The sequence below is a fragment of the Mauremys reevesii genome, linkage group 1, assembly GCF_016161935.1.
Source record: "Mauremys reevesii isolate NIE-2019 linkage group 1, ASM1616193v1, whole genome shotgun sequence".
Classification (NCBI taxonomy): Eukaryota; Metazoa; Chordata; order Testudines; family Geoemydidae; genus Mauremys; species Mauremys reevesii.
Genome location: NC_052623.1, coordinates 260,835,533 through 260,852,632, shown reverse-complemented (window position 1 = coordinate 260,852,632; position 17,100 = coordinate 260,835,533). Strand labels below are relative to the sequence as shown.

The 17,100-nt window shown below is 43.5% G+C and overlaps 1 protein-coding gene across 1 annotated transcript in view; it reads left to right on the top strand.

The window, feature by feature from the left end:
* Nucleotides 1-15,550, top strand: part of LOC120370067 (tyrosine 3-monooxygenase-like) — a 53,576-nt gene extending 38,026 nt beyond the window's left edge. The window contains exons 11-13 of the mRNA XM_039484138.1: nt 4,550-4,645; nt 9,019-9,152; nt 11,473-15,550. Coding sequence (XP_039340072.1) covers nt 4,550-4,645; nt 9,019-9,152; nt 11,473-11,632 — 390 coding nt within the window. The 3' untranslated portion in view covers nt 11,633-15,550. The remainder of the gene's footprint in view (nt 1-4,549; nt 4,646-9,018; nt 9,153-11,472) is intronic.
* Nucleotides 15,551-17,100: the final 1,550 nt, after the last annotated feature.

Below are 17,100 nucleotides of genomic sequence, written 5' to 3'. Positions count from 1 at the left end.
AAGCCATGAGACCGGCGGACCTCCCACAGGCATGCCGCCAAAGACTGCCTGACTGCCGCCCTCACAGAGACCGTCAGGCCGCCCCCCGTGGCTTGCTGCCCCAGGCACGTGCTTGCTGCGCCAGTGCCCAAAGCCACCGCTGTGAACTGTAAACCCTGTATATGATGGAAACCACTTCAAGCCAGGGGGTGCTGCCGCACCGCCAGGACCCCTAGTTTCAGCACCTATAGGACAGAATGGTGGGGGACTGTGTGAGGATCCTATTAACTCACTCTCCTATTTAAACAAATAGTTTCCTCCTTCCTTGCTTATGAGAATCACCACTGAGTGAACACACATTTTAAATGACACTGGCCAGAGATGTTTTCAGTTTGAACCTGCAAACTCTGAGTATATTGATATGATAACATACTGTCACCTCACGCTGACCTATGTCATTTGAGGATAGGGAGGTGGTGTGAAACCTGGGGCAAGCTGGTATAATTGGGAATAGCTCCTCTGACTTGCATGGGGTTCTGGCCCTGTAATGAAACACCCTGGGGGTACGTCTTTACTGCAAAACAATACCCACGGCAATGAGTCTCAGAGACCAGGGCAACTCACTTGGGTTCACAGGGCTCATGCTACAGCGCTAAAAATAGCAGTGTAGGCATCCGGGCTCAGGTTGAAGCTTGTGAAACCCAGGGAGGAGGGAATGTCTCAGAGCTCGGGCTCCAGCCTGAGTCCAAACAGCTTCATTGCTATTTTTGACCCGGTCACACAAGTCCCCTGAGCCTGACTCAGCTGACCCAAGCTCTGAGACTTGCTGGTGTGGGTCTGTTTTTGAAGTATAGTTGCACCCTGGGTCATTCTTTTGGGAATACCTACCATTTCATGCCAGGGCCGCCTGGGGGTTGATGTATTCTATATTATTGCAACTTTTTTTTATGGAAGGGCCCCCGAAATTGCTTTGCCCCAGGTCCCCTGAATCCTTTGGGCAGCCCTGTTTCATGCCACCTGGCCTATTCCAAAGGCACATACTTGCTCATCAAGATGATTTTTTGAGCACCAGGAGTAAATCAGCTGTGTCGGGGTGAACTACCAGTCTACGGAAAGCTCTACCAGAGGCAGAGGAATCCTTCTATCCTTCCCTTATACAAGCAGCTCCTGCAGCCCCTCCTGCCCCTCTCTGATGAGCCCACATATATCTTTGCAAACCCTGCAGTTCTCAGTCTCTTTGTTGCAGACCAGGAGAGGGTCACCAATAATAGCCCAGGGGTTGTGAGCCTGTCTAACGATCCCTTTCTCCAGTCACCTGTTGGAGTAGATTTGCTCAGCCATGTTTGCCAGGATGCAGATTGAGAGCAAAGTGCCCCATAAACCTTTTAACCCTTCTGTGGCACCTACTGTGAAACGCAGGAGCCCAGGCATCCCATAAAATGCCATGGCAGGAGCCACACTTCCGCTCTCCCCGAAACGCCTCAGGAGTCTACGGCAAGACTCTGTGGGTGAGCAAAAATAGGAGAAAAAGAGCTACGTTGTCCCTAGATCCCATCTATGCCAGTACTTGGGAATTCAGCTCTGTGAGGGAACAAATTCATTCTCTTTAGTTTTTTATGGTTGTCTAATAAAGTGATGCAAACTACGGGTCAGATTGCGAACCCCTTACGTGACTCATCCAAGTGGTCCCATTAACGTCGATGGGACAACTCTTGAGACTCCTGGCTCATCAGTAGAAGTATGGGGTCCACAATCTGGCTCTAAATCACCAGATCACATAGAGACACATTCTGACTCCTCCTGCTGACCTTACTCCATGAGATGTCTCCTGAAGTCAGTGGGACCATTTATGGAATCAGGCTCATGCTGAGGTATGAGTGCTGCTGTCACAGCACTCATGGGGAGGAGGGGTAGTTCAGTGGCTTGAGCTTTGGCCTTCTTAAACACAGGGTTGTGAGTTCAATCTTTAAGGGGGCCACTTAGGGATCTGTGGCAAAATCAGTACTTGGTCCTGCTAGTGAAGGCAGGGGGCTGGACTCAATGACCTTTCAGGGTCCTTTCCAGTTCTCTGAGATAGGTATATCTCCATATATTAACAAGCTAGCTCTTAATTGCCTCTCAAGTGAGATGCATGGTCTAGTGCCCAGAGCACAGGTCTTGGGAGCCAGGAATATCTGCATTCCCTCTCATTTTTGATACTTCTCTCTCTCTCTGTCATCTTGGTTAACTCATTTAGTTGGCCTGCTTGAGTCTGTCCACCTGTAACAGGGCTATTAATGCCTATATCATAGGACCATTGTGAGGACTATCTAGTTAATGTAATTAACGTGTGCTGCTAAGTGTTATGAGATTGATTTTACTAAAGCTAACTCTGAACCACCATTGATTCCTTCGTCTATTCAGTTCTTAATATTTAGATTGAACATATGCCCAGTTCTACACAGCTGTGTGAGAGCAGGACAGATTGAAAGTTGTCAGCATTCATGTTTGAACTCACTGCCCAGACAGCATCATATCACATATCAAACTATAGCTGTGATGTCAAGATTCAAGATCCTCACTCACTTAGCATCACAGAAGTGGCATGGGGTACTTTCAGAAAGAACAGGGCACCCCATTCCACCTTCCTATCCCTAGGGAGCTAACCAAAGAGATCCTATACTAAAAAGATGAGAAATGGGAAAAGATCCCCTTTAGAAAATAAAAAGGACCTAGATGATTAGAACATCACAAATGGAGTATTATCATTTGAAATGTATGTAAAGTAGTTAGAAGAGAAAACCCCTAAGGAACAACAATCCTGGGTGTTTGTTTCTTTGTTTGTGTCATAGGTTTATTCCCCACTTTGAACTTTAGCGTTCACAAGATGGGGACCTGCATAGGTTCCTCTAAACTAAAATCCTAGTTTAGATCTGGTACGCTGCCACCAACTAGAAATTCCAGTGTCTAGTACACTCCCCGTTCCCCCAAACTTTCCCTGGGGAACACAGATCCCAACTTCCTTGGATCTTAACACAAAAGGGAAATAATCCATTCCCCCCACCTTCTTCCCCCTCCCTTTGTCCTTGGGAGAGATACCTTGATTCAAACTCCTTGAATCAAACAAAGAGGGATTCACTTTTCCCCCTCCCCTTCCCCTGAAAATCCAAACAAGGGAAGAAATCACTCAGGTTCTAAAAGAAAAGATTTTATTAAAGAAAGAAAAAAAGTACACTATCTCTGTATTACCAGGATGAAAAAATACAGGGTCTAACTTAGAAGCCTGGAGAGGCTTTCCCCCACCCCCTTCCTCAGAATAATCAAAGTAACAGTAAACAGAAATAAAGATATTTCTTCAGCAAACACACAATTGCAAATGTAGAAATCAATTATAAGACTAAACCGCCTTCTAATACTCACTATACTGAAACAGAAGAAAATACTTCAGGAAACCTTGGAGAACTTGAAGAATATGTCTGGCCTCTCTTAAATCCAAAGAGAGAACGGCAATCCAAACAAAGGACACAGACAAAGCCTTCCCTCCACAGAGATTTGAAATAATCCTGTCCCTTGATTGGTCCTCTGGTCAGGTGTTCATCAGTTACTGAGCTTGTTAACCCATTACAGGTAAAAGAGACCTTAACCCTTACTATCTGTTTATGACAGTTTGCCTGTTTGTTGTTTGTGGTTTTTAAATTGTAAATGTCCTTGCTAATAACAAGTCAGAGAACTATGAAGATATATATCAAAGAAACCAAGATATATTGGTAGAATAGTCTCATACTCTTCTGTGAAGTATCAGCAACTCTTTAAGCGGAATGCTGTAAACAAATCACGTAGGGCTTGATTGAAACTTAGGGCTCAGCCCTGTGTAACAGGAAGTGCATAGCTGAATGCCCCAGAAGGAGGCCTGAGATGAATTGTGACACAAAGCCACATTGGGAATATGATTCCTTCCTTCCCTGTTGTTTCTTGTTCTTGGGAAGGTTATAGGTTCCACCCCTCCCTGCCCTTCTGCTGGGGAAAGGTACTGAGTGGATAGGCCCTGCTTCTTCCTTCCCCCAGCTTCCCCATGTCTGAAACTGCAATGTGGGAAGTGTTAACAGGGTTGCAGAGAGGGAAAGTGTCCTAATTCCCTTACTCTCCTGAGCAGGTCTTTAGGGCTGGGTCATAATCCAGCACTTAATGTGGAACTACTTCAATTTGCAAGGGCAGCCAAAAGGTATTGGCTGCCCTTGCAAAGATGGAATGGGCTTAATTTTAAAGTGGATGTTGGTGCTAAGGGATGGATAATTTCAAATTTCTGCTAATAGTGCCATACAGAGAATGGAAGGGAGGAAACCTTTCCTATTTCATTTTGCTCAAGTAGTACATAAATTTAAATATATAAATATGTAAATATATAAATATGTAAGGATATTTTCTTAAAATATACAAACTTAATGCTTAAAGATAAATAGAAATTAAGAAAAGTAATAAAGAGAAAAGAAACAAAAGAAAGATAGGGCACAAGTCAAATAAACAAAAAAGGAGGTGATTATTAGATTAGTTTATGGTTCTCACAAACTGATTAGTTGTTCTTGGTTATCAGCTCTATTGGTTTACTATTGAGTTTGGTCTCTGCAAACAAAATGGATCCATCAAAGCTTATGGGGCAGGACTCCTTTCATCTTACGGGGAGCTTGTGGTAAGTAAAATGTATTTATTATTGACTGAGTCCTATAATCCATTTTTGAACGTTTGTGGGAAAAGTTAATGAATGTTTTCTGACATCAAAATATTCTGAGGATCATTTTAAAAAACACTTGATCACCGTGTTTAGAACCTCACTTCTCCACTCCTCCCACCCTAGAGAAATTCAGATATTCCCTTCTCTCCTACAACAGCCATCACAAATGTGAATAGAAAAGTTATAGTGTTGTCTGTCTTTCAACTAAATAGTCAACATAGCCATGAAAACTAACTATACTTATGAACTAATAGACTGTCTCCTTACGGTACCTTCACCAGTACAAGCTTGGTCTCTCTCAGCATGTGCACAATGTGCCCAGCCATTTGATGGCATCAGCAGTAACCAGGTAGAGAGCCGGTAACCTGCCCTCAAAATAAGTCAGTAAGGATATGCGACAGTCTGAAGTTCACTGCAGCTGTATTGCAGGTCATTAGAAAAACCCTGTTTAAAGAGATTAGCTGCACAGTTGCCCTGTCCTGTTCAAAACTAGCTCAGAGATTACTAGGGCCCTACCAATTTCAGGGCCGTGAAAAATGCATCATGGACCATGAAATAAGCACTTCCCTGTGAAATCTGATGTCCCCTTGTTCCTAGGAGCACCCCAGCAAAGGGGACTCCTTGCTTGGCTGGGCAGGGAAGGGACAGGATTTGTCCATCTCCCTGCACAGCTGCTCTGTGGGGGAAGACCAGACCCACCTCTGAGTGCCTTCTCCTGGTGCAGGATGTTCTCTGGGACTGGGCAGCAGCCCCAAAGGTTCCTGCAGCTGGAGGAGACTTGTGGAGTTGTGTCTGCTGGGAGCGCCTCAGCAAAGGGGGCTCCTAGCTCCTGCTGGGCAGGGGAGGGACAGGTCTTGTCAATCCCCTGCACAGCTACTCTGGGGGGGAGGCAGAGCTCAGACCTACCTCCACCTCCAGGAACCTCCTGCAGCTGCAGGAAGCTCTGCGGTTGCTGCACAGAAGTGAGGGTGGCAATCCCATGACCCCCCTACAACAGGTTTGCAACCCCCACCCCCACAATCCCTTTTTGGGTAGGGACCCCCACAGTTACAACACCATGAAATTTCAGATTTAAACATCTGAAAACATGAAATTTACCAATTTTCAAATCCCATGGCCGTGAAATTGACCATAATGGACTGTGAATTTGGTAGAGATGACCACAGATGCCTTGACAGATCAAAACCTGGCAGACAGAAGCGTGGTTGTCTGACATTAAGCTTGTGTAGTTGCCTGTTATTCACTAGAGGGCAGTGAGTCTTCTGGGACTGGTGTGCTCCTAACTCCTGAAACCAAACTGCAGGGTTCAGTTTCCAAACTGAGTGGTGCATGGTTTGCAGAGCTTTCCCTTATGGTCTGCAGGGAACACTTCCCTCATTAACACTAGTATAGAAGTATGTGTGTCTTTGTTACAATATGGTAGTGTGATCTTGTGCATGACCATATTTTAAAGCGGTATTATAGAGGTACAGCACCTATACATATAATACTGGACTGTCTCGCTATGAACCAAAAGATCAACATGCATCTCCACAAATTATGTTCAATTACCATATATTTGGTTTAGACTTATACTTGTTCTCGGATAAAGTCTGCAGGCTACTGATATTTTCTTTAACTTCCCTCTGTCTTCACCATATGCATTGTCAACAAATATAAAGTTCATAGCTGATTTTATTTATCTTTTAAAACTTGTCAGCTCCATTATCAAAACTGAATATGGAGCAAGGATCAACATTTGTTTTAATCCCCTTATATGTCTGAATACTTTATAGCTTTAAATCTAATTTATTTCAACGTTGAGCAGGGTAATAAAGGATACTGGTGCTCATGTCTCCAAATACGTATGTTTTGAGGCACCTAGGTTAAAGTTCAGAAGCTCAGCAAAGGATAACTGGTCGTTTTTCAGCATGGCCTCTAGAGATGTTGACAGAGCTTGAAATCTCCTTTAAGGGATTAATCACAATAGAGGAATCCAGTCAAGTCCTAAGGCTAGTTCTGTGGTGAGAGAATATGACCTTGATTGTAAAGGCTAAAGTTACATCTGCCGTTTAACTGAAGGTAGAAGACAAGCAATTTGTATTGCTGCCTAATTTTCTCATTAAGAACTGTAGAATCATTCGGAGATGTTTTAACTCCTTCCCTGCAAACTGCTGCTACTTCATTTTAAAATGAACTGCTTCCATTCAACCATTCTATTCTATTTTATCAAGGTTCTCATACCACGCTCATCACCGTAGTCTCTGAGTGCCATCCAGTATCTCATTAAGTAACTCGACTAACATCTGTGTGTGTTCTCTCATTCTCTATACCAGGGGGATATTTTTAAAATATACATGTTGCTCTGTATTTATGTTACAGAAGGCAAGGTCAAAGAGATGCACCTTGCTCGTGGGGTGAAAGGTGGTGAGGTTTATGTTGGCCCTTAATAGCTGGCATGGAGGGGTTCATTCCACAGTCTCAAACCAGCCCCTGAGAAAGTTCTAGCTCCAGCAATCTTTACCCTTATTGTAGAGAATTCCGTTGTGTCACAGAAGCGGAGTTATTGACCCTGATTTCTATCCCAGAGTACTAGGTGGTCTTTTAAGTATCCTGGGCCCAGGTGACAGAGTGCCATAAAGGTAGAGACTGAGACCTTGTACTTGAATTTAAATTCTGTTGGAAACTAGTGTGGAGAGCAGAAGATAGATGTGATGTGCTCGCAGTAGTCTATGTTGCAGGAGGAGAGGTGCTGGGCCATGCTGAACTAGTTAGGGCTTCCTAGGTGCTGAAGGCTTCATGTCCAGATATATTGCAGTGCTGTAGTTCAGCTGAGAGGCGAATAAATGAGGCCAGGTCACTGTCCCCCAGGATGGGACAGAGTCTCTTAGCCAACCAGAGCTGATAGATAGCATGATTCATAGATACTGCTATATGAGAGCTTGGTGTCAGTGAAGAATCCAAGAGTACTCCTAAACTATGGATTGAATTATTCAGTTATCAATGGATCTAATGGAGACTTCACTGTAGCAATACACTCTTCCAAATGTTCCACCAGCATCACCTCAGCTTTGCTCAGGTTCAGCGTCAGCCAACTGTTGTTATTCCATGAACTGATCTCATCCAAGCACTGGGCCATCTTGATGGTAGTGGTATGATCCTATGTGGTGAAGGATAGGTAGAGTTCTGTGTCCTCTGCATGTTGTTGTTCATGAGTCCATGCCATCTGACCAGTTCACCTAGTGGCTGCACGTAGGTGTTGAATGGGACCGGAGAACATGTCCATCTCCCTTGGTGGCTGCAGCCCAGTTGAGCTGCAGGGTCCACCTTTTATACTTCCTGTTCCTCTCCCACCCCTCTGCTTCCGGTGTGGTGAGTGTGGCTTTCCTGGTTCTGCCCAGTAGGGGGCATCTGGCCATCTCTCACTGTCAATCTCCAAGGGTGGCCACGCCTCTTTGCTACAGGTGGTTGTGCAACAGGCTAAGTGGAACTGGAGAAAGAGGGTAAGATGTCAGGAAGAACATACACTGGTGTAAGACTAGAGACTCAGGAGTGCAGGCATGAGGATTGTTCCTGAGCATGGCTTGAAGACAAACAGCCATACCTCAGAACATAAAGGTGGCCTTTCAATATGTTTAATAGAGCTTCAGTTCTTTCATCACCATGAGCTTGTTGCATAATTTATTGCTAATTAAATAAGTTGATGGGACTTTAAAAATAAAACTTGAGGATTGTGAGGTGAAGGGACAGCTGTGTTACTGAAACCAGGAGCTTCACTCGCCGCTCACTTGGTTTGGAGAGACCTGCACAGTCAAAGACTTCATAGCACTCTAGCATTTAGAAAGAAATTTCAAATCATTATCTGATAAGAGGCAAGTGACTCAAAACTAGATGGTTAGCTCAAAATCAGAGATAATGCCATCAAGCTCTGAATGATAGAGAGCCAGAGTATGCCATCCTTACCCACCTTTGTAAAAGGGATTATTGTTATGACATTTTTTCTGTCAACTCCCTACCTAGTATTTATACCTATGACTTGCATTTGCCTTCTTTATTAACATTTCAGAATCAATGTTTAAATAGCTTCACACCCTGAATTTGATTCTAGAAAAGGGTTACGGTATGCCCACCCTGCATTGTTGCAATGCATGAAACATCTTCTTTTCCATGTGTGTTGTATTAGTGAAAACATATGAAAATAAACTTTAAACTGTAAATGTAGTATCCTATTCATAATTTATCTTGCCCCATCCCAAATGCACTTTATACTCTTAATCAGTACAGTGGATGTTTATTTTGTTATGTCTTTATGCACAAATTCTAACCTTTTGTGTTGTTTTTGGTTTTTAAAGTATGCTTTATCAAACAAGCCTGAGCACAAACCGTTTGATCCCGAACTGACTGCAGTTCATCCATATCAAGATCAGACCTTCCAACCCATCTATTTTGTAGCAGAAAATTTTGAAGATGCCACGGCCAAACTCCAGTGAGTATGTCATTGATGCACATTCTTTTCATTGAGACAAATACATTGGGCCAAATGCTAAGCTCCAATGCACAGGCGGCACTACTACACCCCTGCCCGCTCTGGTAGCTGAGCTAAGGTTAGAAGCTGGGCTCCATTTACAGTATCAAGGTAGATACATCCTCATTCCATAAAATATGGTGGCTGACTCAGAACACACATGATCTGAACATTTTTTTAATAAATATTAATACTGCTTTTTAAAAGCAATAGTTGCATATAAGACTCCAGCTACATATCTAGCCAGTCCCCAGCCCCAACATCCAAAAAATGCCTTACTCGCATTTGTCCTCGCACCATCTCTCTGAGGTAGGTTCTGTTGCTGAGAGGTAGGGAGATTAAATGACTTTCCCAAAGTCACGCAGGAAGTTTGTGGCAATCAGACCTCTTGTAGTCCTGTCAAGGGGCTTTACCATAAGGCCATAGGCGCCAACTCCGTGGGTGCTTTTGGGCTGGAGCACCCAAGGAAAATTAATAGTGGGTGTTCAACACCCACCAGTGGGCTCCTCCTCCCTCTCCTCTCCCCAGTGTCTCCCACCAGCAGCAGGCCTCACCAATCAGCTCCTCCCTCTCTCCTCCCAGTGCCTCCCATTTATCCTGATCAGCTGTTTGATGGCATGTGGGGAGGCAGGAAGAGGTTGGGGGGCGGGGCTGGGTGATGCATGCCCCAGATGCCGGGAAGTGGAAGGCGCGAGGGGCCAGGAGCAGATCGGGCAGGACCATCCAGCCCCTCCTCCAGCTGCTGGGATGCTGCTCTGCAGCATGGTGGGCTGGCATTGGCAGCTGCCTGACATAGCCTGCTCAGCCTGGCTGGGGAGGCAGCTTCTGCTCCCTGCCCGGGCTTGGTTGCCAGGGACCAGGGGCAAGGAAACCAGAGCCTCCCTCCCCCTGGCATGTTTCCAGCTTGCTCAGCCAAGGTCCCCAGCAGCCAAGCCCGGGCAGGGAGTGGAAGCTGCCTCCACAGCCAGGCTCTCTCAGGCAGAGCAGTGACCGGGAGGGGTGGTGTTGGAATGGCTCCCTCCCACTCCCTGCCCGAGCTCCCTCCTGCCAGGAATATGTCCTGGGGGGGCATGTGCAGAGGGATGACAGAGTGCCCCCCCAAAACACACACAGGTAACGTGACCTGGGCTGGGCATGGGGGAGGGTCGCCAAGGGGGATGACATGTGACTGATCATGGGACCTCCTCTTTAGATCGTGCCCCCCCAGTATGGGGAGGTACCAAGTGTCTATGAGGTGCCCTCGGGGGAGGGGGCAGAACAGGAGTGGAAAGAGGCAGGGTGGGGTGGGGCCTTGGGGGAAGGGATGGGGCCTGGGATGGAGTGGAGGTCAAGCATCCCCTGGGAAATGAGGAAGTCAGCGCCTATTCATAAGGCCATCCTTCTGTCCCAAATGTGTAAGCACAAGGGAACAGAATTAAAATTCACAGTCAACCTAAGTTCTGTCATAACATTAGAGTGTAACCTAGGTAACAGTCTTATAAAACAGGGTGTGTCGGGGGAGGATATAATTTCCTAGATTTTTTTTAAAAGGTCATAAAAAATCCTATTGTGTAACAATGCCCTCCCCTGCTTTTAACAGTGTTTGAACACTGAACCATCAGCACATTAGCTGGCAGGAGAAGAAGGCAGCTATTGGTTGTAGGAGTGGGTAAGAAGCTGCTGGGGACATGTGCTGGGTCAGGGTGGGGAATTCTTCAAAGACAGCCCACTCCAGCTCCCTTCCCCCAACCTCCTGGAGACGCTATCTTTTCCAAGGGTTCCCAGTGTACAGTCTGCTGTTGAGGTACTAGCAGCAATTTAGGCCTCACCTTAGGTTACAGTGTTCAGTTATTTTCACACTCTGCCAAAATCTTGCTGACAACTCACCTGACTGAAGAAAAATGGTGATTTTTCAAAAGTGTAAATCTCAGTTAAACCTGAAGAGAATGTTATGGAACAATAAAAAGGCAATTCTCTGGCCTCAGGGCTTTATCCAGTCCAAATTTCAAAAGCCTACTACAATGGAGGTTTTGCAGCATCTCAAAAAAGAAAAGCTTCACAAGAATCCTTCATGGTGGAAGGTGTTAGGTAACCTAAATGTAGGGATTGCTTCCAGATCCCCCTATAATTATATAAGTTCCAAATGGAAATATTGACATAAATCACATAAATGACTGCTATTGATGTAAAACAGGAGTAACATAGTGGTAAATAAGGCCCTACAGGTTTTACGTTTAGGGTTTTGTCTGCAGGTTCAAATGTCATTTACCTATCTCTTATATTCTTCCCCCACCCCCAATAGAAAATATGCGCTGAAGATCAAGAAGCCTTTTTCTCTTCACTATGATCCATTCACCTGCAGCATAGAGGTTCTGAATACACCTCAGAAAGTCAAGAACACGCTCAGTCAAATGAAAGAGGAGCTGAAAAACCTCTGCTTTGCCCTTGAAAACATTTCTTAAAAGCCAGTCTTAGCTGGTGCTGAAATGTGTACAAATAACTCGAGATTTTATTCATTTCTAGTGGTGAAACTGTGTGTCTGAAGATCCTAACTCATGAGTAGCTGTCAGTCTAATCACCTCAGTGAGTCAAGCTACACAATCTTAGCCACATTCATTACTTGTTATAGTATGTTTCAGTGACAAACAGAATCTTCTACTTTTGATAGGCCATATAAGCTAGTATTGAGTGGAGTGTATTTATCTACTGCTGTACCCTTTATTGCGTTATATTGATATATAGAAACCTATGCCACTTTTCTAGGGCTATCTCATTGAATGACACACCTTTTCAGACATGTGACTTTTGTTTGCCAGTTAAATGACCCCAAACAATCAGGACTGATAATTGCTTGAAAATATCATCTATACATTTTTGGAGCTCAGTTCTGCAAACAGTTACTAAGATGTATAATACAGGCTACCATGCATAGTCCCCTCAATCTGCCCTGTAGAAAATGTTTGTAGGATCAGGCCTTGAACTTGTACATGGTATCTATTTGAGACTGTCACTTCATTTAGCAGCCTTCATATACTAGTAGATAATTTAGTGCCATTCACAAGGGCCCAACGTTTGCTATGGATTTACTTTCCTCTCTCTCTCTCTCTCTCTCTCTCTCTCTCTCTCTCACACACACACACACACACACACACACACACACACACACACACACACACACACACACACACACACACACTTTTTCTTTAGAGCCATTTGTTTCATTACATCTTGTAGTAATTTATCTGTCTGCTTCTTGCCAATTGGGGCATAGGCAAAAATGTTTGATGACTAATAATAAATCATTTTTTAATAAATCAAAATATTATGTTCATCAAGCTGGTTGTTTTGCTTTATAGACTGAAGCATGTGCTCAAGGAAAAATAGGTGGAGGATAATGCCAGAGAGGAAGAGCTATCAAAATATTTTCTATAAGATGGACTCTACAGGCCATAGGGTCTCGTTCATGAATTCCCTCTGAGAGATGGAATTTGGATTTTAGACTTGAGTTTGGCTGGCGCTCAGAGTAGACCTATATTTGGAAGGAATGGCTTTGTTTTGTCCAAAGCCTCACACTTGCCTTGGAGGGACTCCAGGGCCGCCCACACACCCTTGTCTTTTCCAATTCCTGGAGCAGTGAGAGAAAAATAAATAACTTAGGACCAGCTTCTCCTGCCTTTACACATGCCTATTAGTGCCTTACTTCTCAAGTAAGGCCACTGATTGCAGTGGAACTACTCAGGGAGTAGGGTACTACTGTGGCAGAATCTAGTCCTGAGCCGATTTTGGTGTTTTTAACAACACACTATTTTGATAAAATGCAGACTTAATGACAATTGGCCAGATTCCTCCCTGATGTAACTCCATTGACTCCTATGGAGTTCCAACAGTGATTAATTTGACTCATGATTTCAGGGGTAAGTTGCTCTTTCCATATGAGGCAAAACTTGCTGTCCTTATGCAAGTTCTAGGTCAGGGTCTCATATGATCCAGCAAAGGCTGTTCCAAAAGCAGCAGCGATCACACTTTCTTAAGGACTAAATTCTTTAACCCTTATTTGGTGTAAGGACAGAGGAAGAACTGCAGGGCTTGACCCAAAATGACGTGGACCAATTGCATTGCTCTTACAATAGCTGTTCTTTCATCATCATAAAATAACCATGGGAAAGCTAGCATATGGTGCCATATGGGGGTGATAGCTAGCAGCAGATAATATCAAACAGAAAAAAACTATATATACTTCACATTTGAGTTGTTTCATGTTAATCTCTCATAGGGTGACTTGAAAGCCACGTAAAACATGTCTTGTGACTTGAAGCTGAACTATGGATGAACTCTCTGTGGTGGATATTTTGCTTATCCTGATAAACTTGTTTTTTCTAGATTGGTTGCATGTAAAACAAAACAGTGTATTTTATTAAATCTGTATTGTGTTTTTCTGTGATATGTGGGAGAATTCTTGGGAAGTCATTCCTTTTTTTTTTCTTAGCCAACTCCATCCCCTACCCATTTTGATCCCTCTGAAGTCACCAGGTGCCAGATTGCTTCCTTGTGGACTTACAAGGAGTTCCCAGCATGGTCACTTCTTAGGATTTTGTGGACTTGGCAAGGCAGAGAGAGGAGTCCTAAGTAACCTCAAGTCTTCATGAAACTGGGCCATGTTTCTCCCCATTTCTCACCTCACCCGCCTCTTTCCCCCATTGAGGATCTGTATTTCATGGCAAAACTCACAGTCCAGTGGGATACCCCTATTTCTCAACCACTTTCCTCTGAGACATCTTCATTCTTTACACTGGGGTGAAGCTCTGTTATGGACTGAACCTCCATCCTGACATGACCAATAAAAGCAACCAAGGAGCAGGAGAAATCATGACCCTTCCCCCATGAGTAGAAAGTATCACATCCTCAATAGTCCCACTCCCTACTGACCCAGGAGGAAAGAAGCAAACACATGATAAATTCCCAAAGGATCCTAAAACACGTAATGAACTGATGTCTAGACATATACAAAGGGGTCACTTAACTCACCACTGAAATGCAGCCACCTCCAAGATTTCCCTCAAGAGTGAATTTTGATAACTGTTTAATAGCTAACTGAAGCACTAGTTAAGATAGGAAGCAAAGATAAAGGGCCAAATTCTCAGCCCTCAGTCCAGTAACCTTGCACTACTCAGGAAGTACAAAGGGAGTGAAAACTTCATCTAAGTCCCCTTCTGGGGATTCATGGGGTAGTGCCCAACAGGCATACAGGCAAGCTATACACCTCCCTCACCACATTACCAGTGCAGGGGGCATGTCACTGGAGCACAATGTGCATTAGCAGTCCCCAGCTGGTGTCTGGGGGTGTTTTCTGGTCTATTTTGCTATTAAATTTATATCAATCTAGGATAAAAGAGGAGGAAACAATGTCACAATATATATTTAGCTAAGTGGTGGGAAGTGCTCCTTTCAGTAGCCAAAGCAAACCCCTCTCTCCCGTCCATTGCTGCAGCCCAGTTCTACAGCACTGTTCATTGGGCTGTTATTGTAGAAGCCTGCATCACATGTAACATACCACAAAAGACTGCAATGACCAGGCAAGGTAAAGTGAGGAAAAAGCTCTTCCAGTTTGGAAGCTAAAACTGAAGCTGAGCTAGCTGGTTTAAATCAGTTTGGGATACCACTGGAAATTAAAGGACCTGAGCCTGCTACCACTGAAGTCATGAGGCAAGAGCTTCAGCTGACTTAAAGCAGTGGGGAACCTTTGACATTAGTAATGCTACACTGATTTATAGCACGCATGGCACTGCAGCAATAGAAAAAAATCCCATTGAGTGCAGTGGTGCATAAGCAGGATCCGAATTCAATAAAGAAGTCATTTACAGTAATGTCAAATCACAACATTTAGTGACATGGCCCTATATTGATTAATAGAGAATAACTCAGTTGCATGGATTTAATTGAGGTTCATCAAGCACTATGGATAGGCCCACTTTAAATACACTGAAATCAATAGCAAACCAACTCATAGAGGGTCAGTAGCTGTTACGGTGGCAATTAAACAGTGTTATGTTTCAAGAATGTCTTGAGTTGACACAGTTAAGCCACACTTTCTCTTTTGCACAACAAGAGTATTAAAAACTTTCTCAACCGAATTTTTTTTAAATATGTTGGTTTTAAGTGTTTCCTGAATTGATCCCAGAACTGTTGGGTTTGAAGTGGAACGTGTGTTGGCTGATGGTAGGAAATGTGTAAAAAGTGTTTAAGTCTTGTACTTCAACCAGTCAGTTTGGTTCCTACTCTCATGTTAGTTCATATTTCTTGGTTTAAATCTAAGTAAACAAAATGATTTCACTCAACTCTTTTGTCTCTAGTGTCCTACAAATACAAGCTTTGAAACTGAATCTGACCCTTATGTTTTGCTCTCTTATTAAACATTTTGTTAGCTTTAGGGCATTGGGAAATGGAAGGAACTGTGTTTGTAACTTATTATCCACTATTGTTTGTTGCAACCTTTTTCTCATTACTTATTTTCTTTCTTTGTCTGATTTTATCCAACGGTTAGCAAAACATGCTTTCAGTTACAAATGTGTTGTTCAGAAATCCTATCAAAATATTAAATGCATAGAACATAAGAACAGCTATGAAGGGTCAGACCAATGGTCCATCTAGCCCAGTATCCTCTCTTCGGATAGTGGCCAGTGCCAGAAGCTTCACAGGGACTGAACAGAGCAGCACAATTTTGAATGATCCATCCCGTGTCATCTAGTCTCATCTTCTCGCAGTTGGAGGTTTAGGGACACCCAAAGCATGGGTTTGCATCCTAGACCATCTTGGCTAAGAGCTATTGAAGGACCTATCCTCCACTAATTTCTATCATACATTTTTAACCCGCTGGTCCTTTTGGCCTTCACTACAACCCCTGGCAGTGAGTTACACAGGTTGACTATGTAGAGTATGACAAAGTACTTCGTTTTGTTGGTTATAAACCCGCTGCCTATTAATTTCATTGGATGACCCTTGATTCTTGTGTTATGCGAAGGAGTAAATAACACTTGGTTATTCGCTTTCTCCACACCAGTCATTATTTTATAGACCTCTATCACACACCCCCTTAGTCATCTTTTTTCTAAGCTAAACAGTTCCATCTCATTTTAAGCTCTCCTCACATAGAAGCTGTTCCATGCCCCTAATCATTTTTGTTGCCCTTTGCTGTACCTTTTTCCAATTCTAATATATGTTTTTTGATATCACTGAGGTTATAATTTATTCCTATGGTATTTATTTCTTATGTTGGGTGCAAGCTGATTAAAAATACTTTTTCTACCTGCATAGTTTTTGGTCCATTATCAGATCCTACATGACTTATCTTGCTTTCACTCAACTGCATGAAGGGAAGAGCAAAGTGAATTTCCATGAGGAGGGACTGATCTTTCTGATTGCTTTGCACTTGAGTTCTCGGTTTGCCCAGGAGCAGGAATGATAGCATGAAAAGACAGGAATCTTAGAAACCTACAGAGGAGCTCACTATACAGTACTTTGAATGGCAACAACAAAAAATAGGCTCTAAGAACAGCTGCATGGTTATCTATTGCAGAGCTAATTGCTGTCCACATTTTTTCTGTTACTCCACAGTTTGTCAAAAGTTCTAGGTATCAATTATCAGTGGTAAGATCTAAAACTTGTTAGGAAGGATTTATGGGCAAGATCTTAGTCTCATTGAAGCCCTAGGGCCATATCAATTGGTATAAAATGACATAGTTCCACTGGCCTCAATAGAGATACACCAATTTATACCATAGGTACATAAGGCCTAATCCTGTGCTCCATATTCAGATGCTAACCAAGACCTAAATGGGAAAATCCAGTCAAAGAGCCAGAAAACTCTGTTGCTTTTAACTTATGACATTTCTTTCACATCATCTCTTTCATTGGGTGGGGGTGAGAGGAAGGG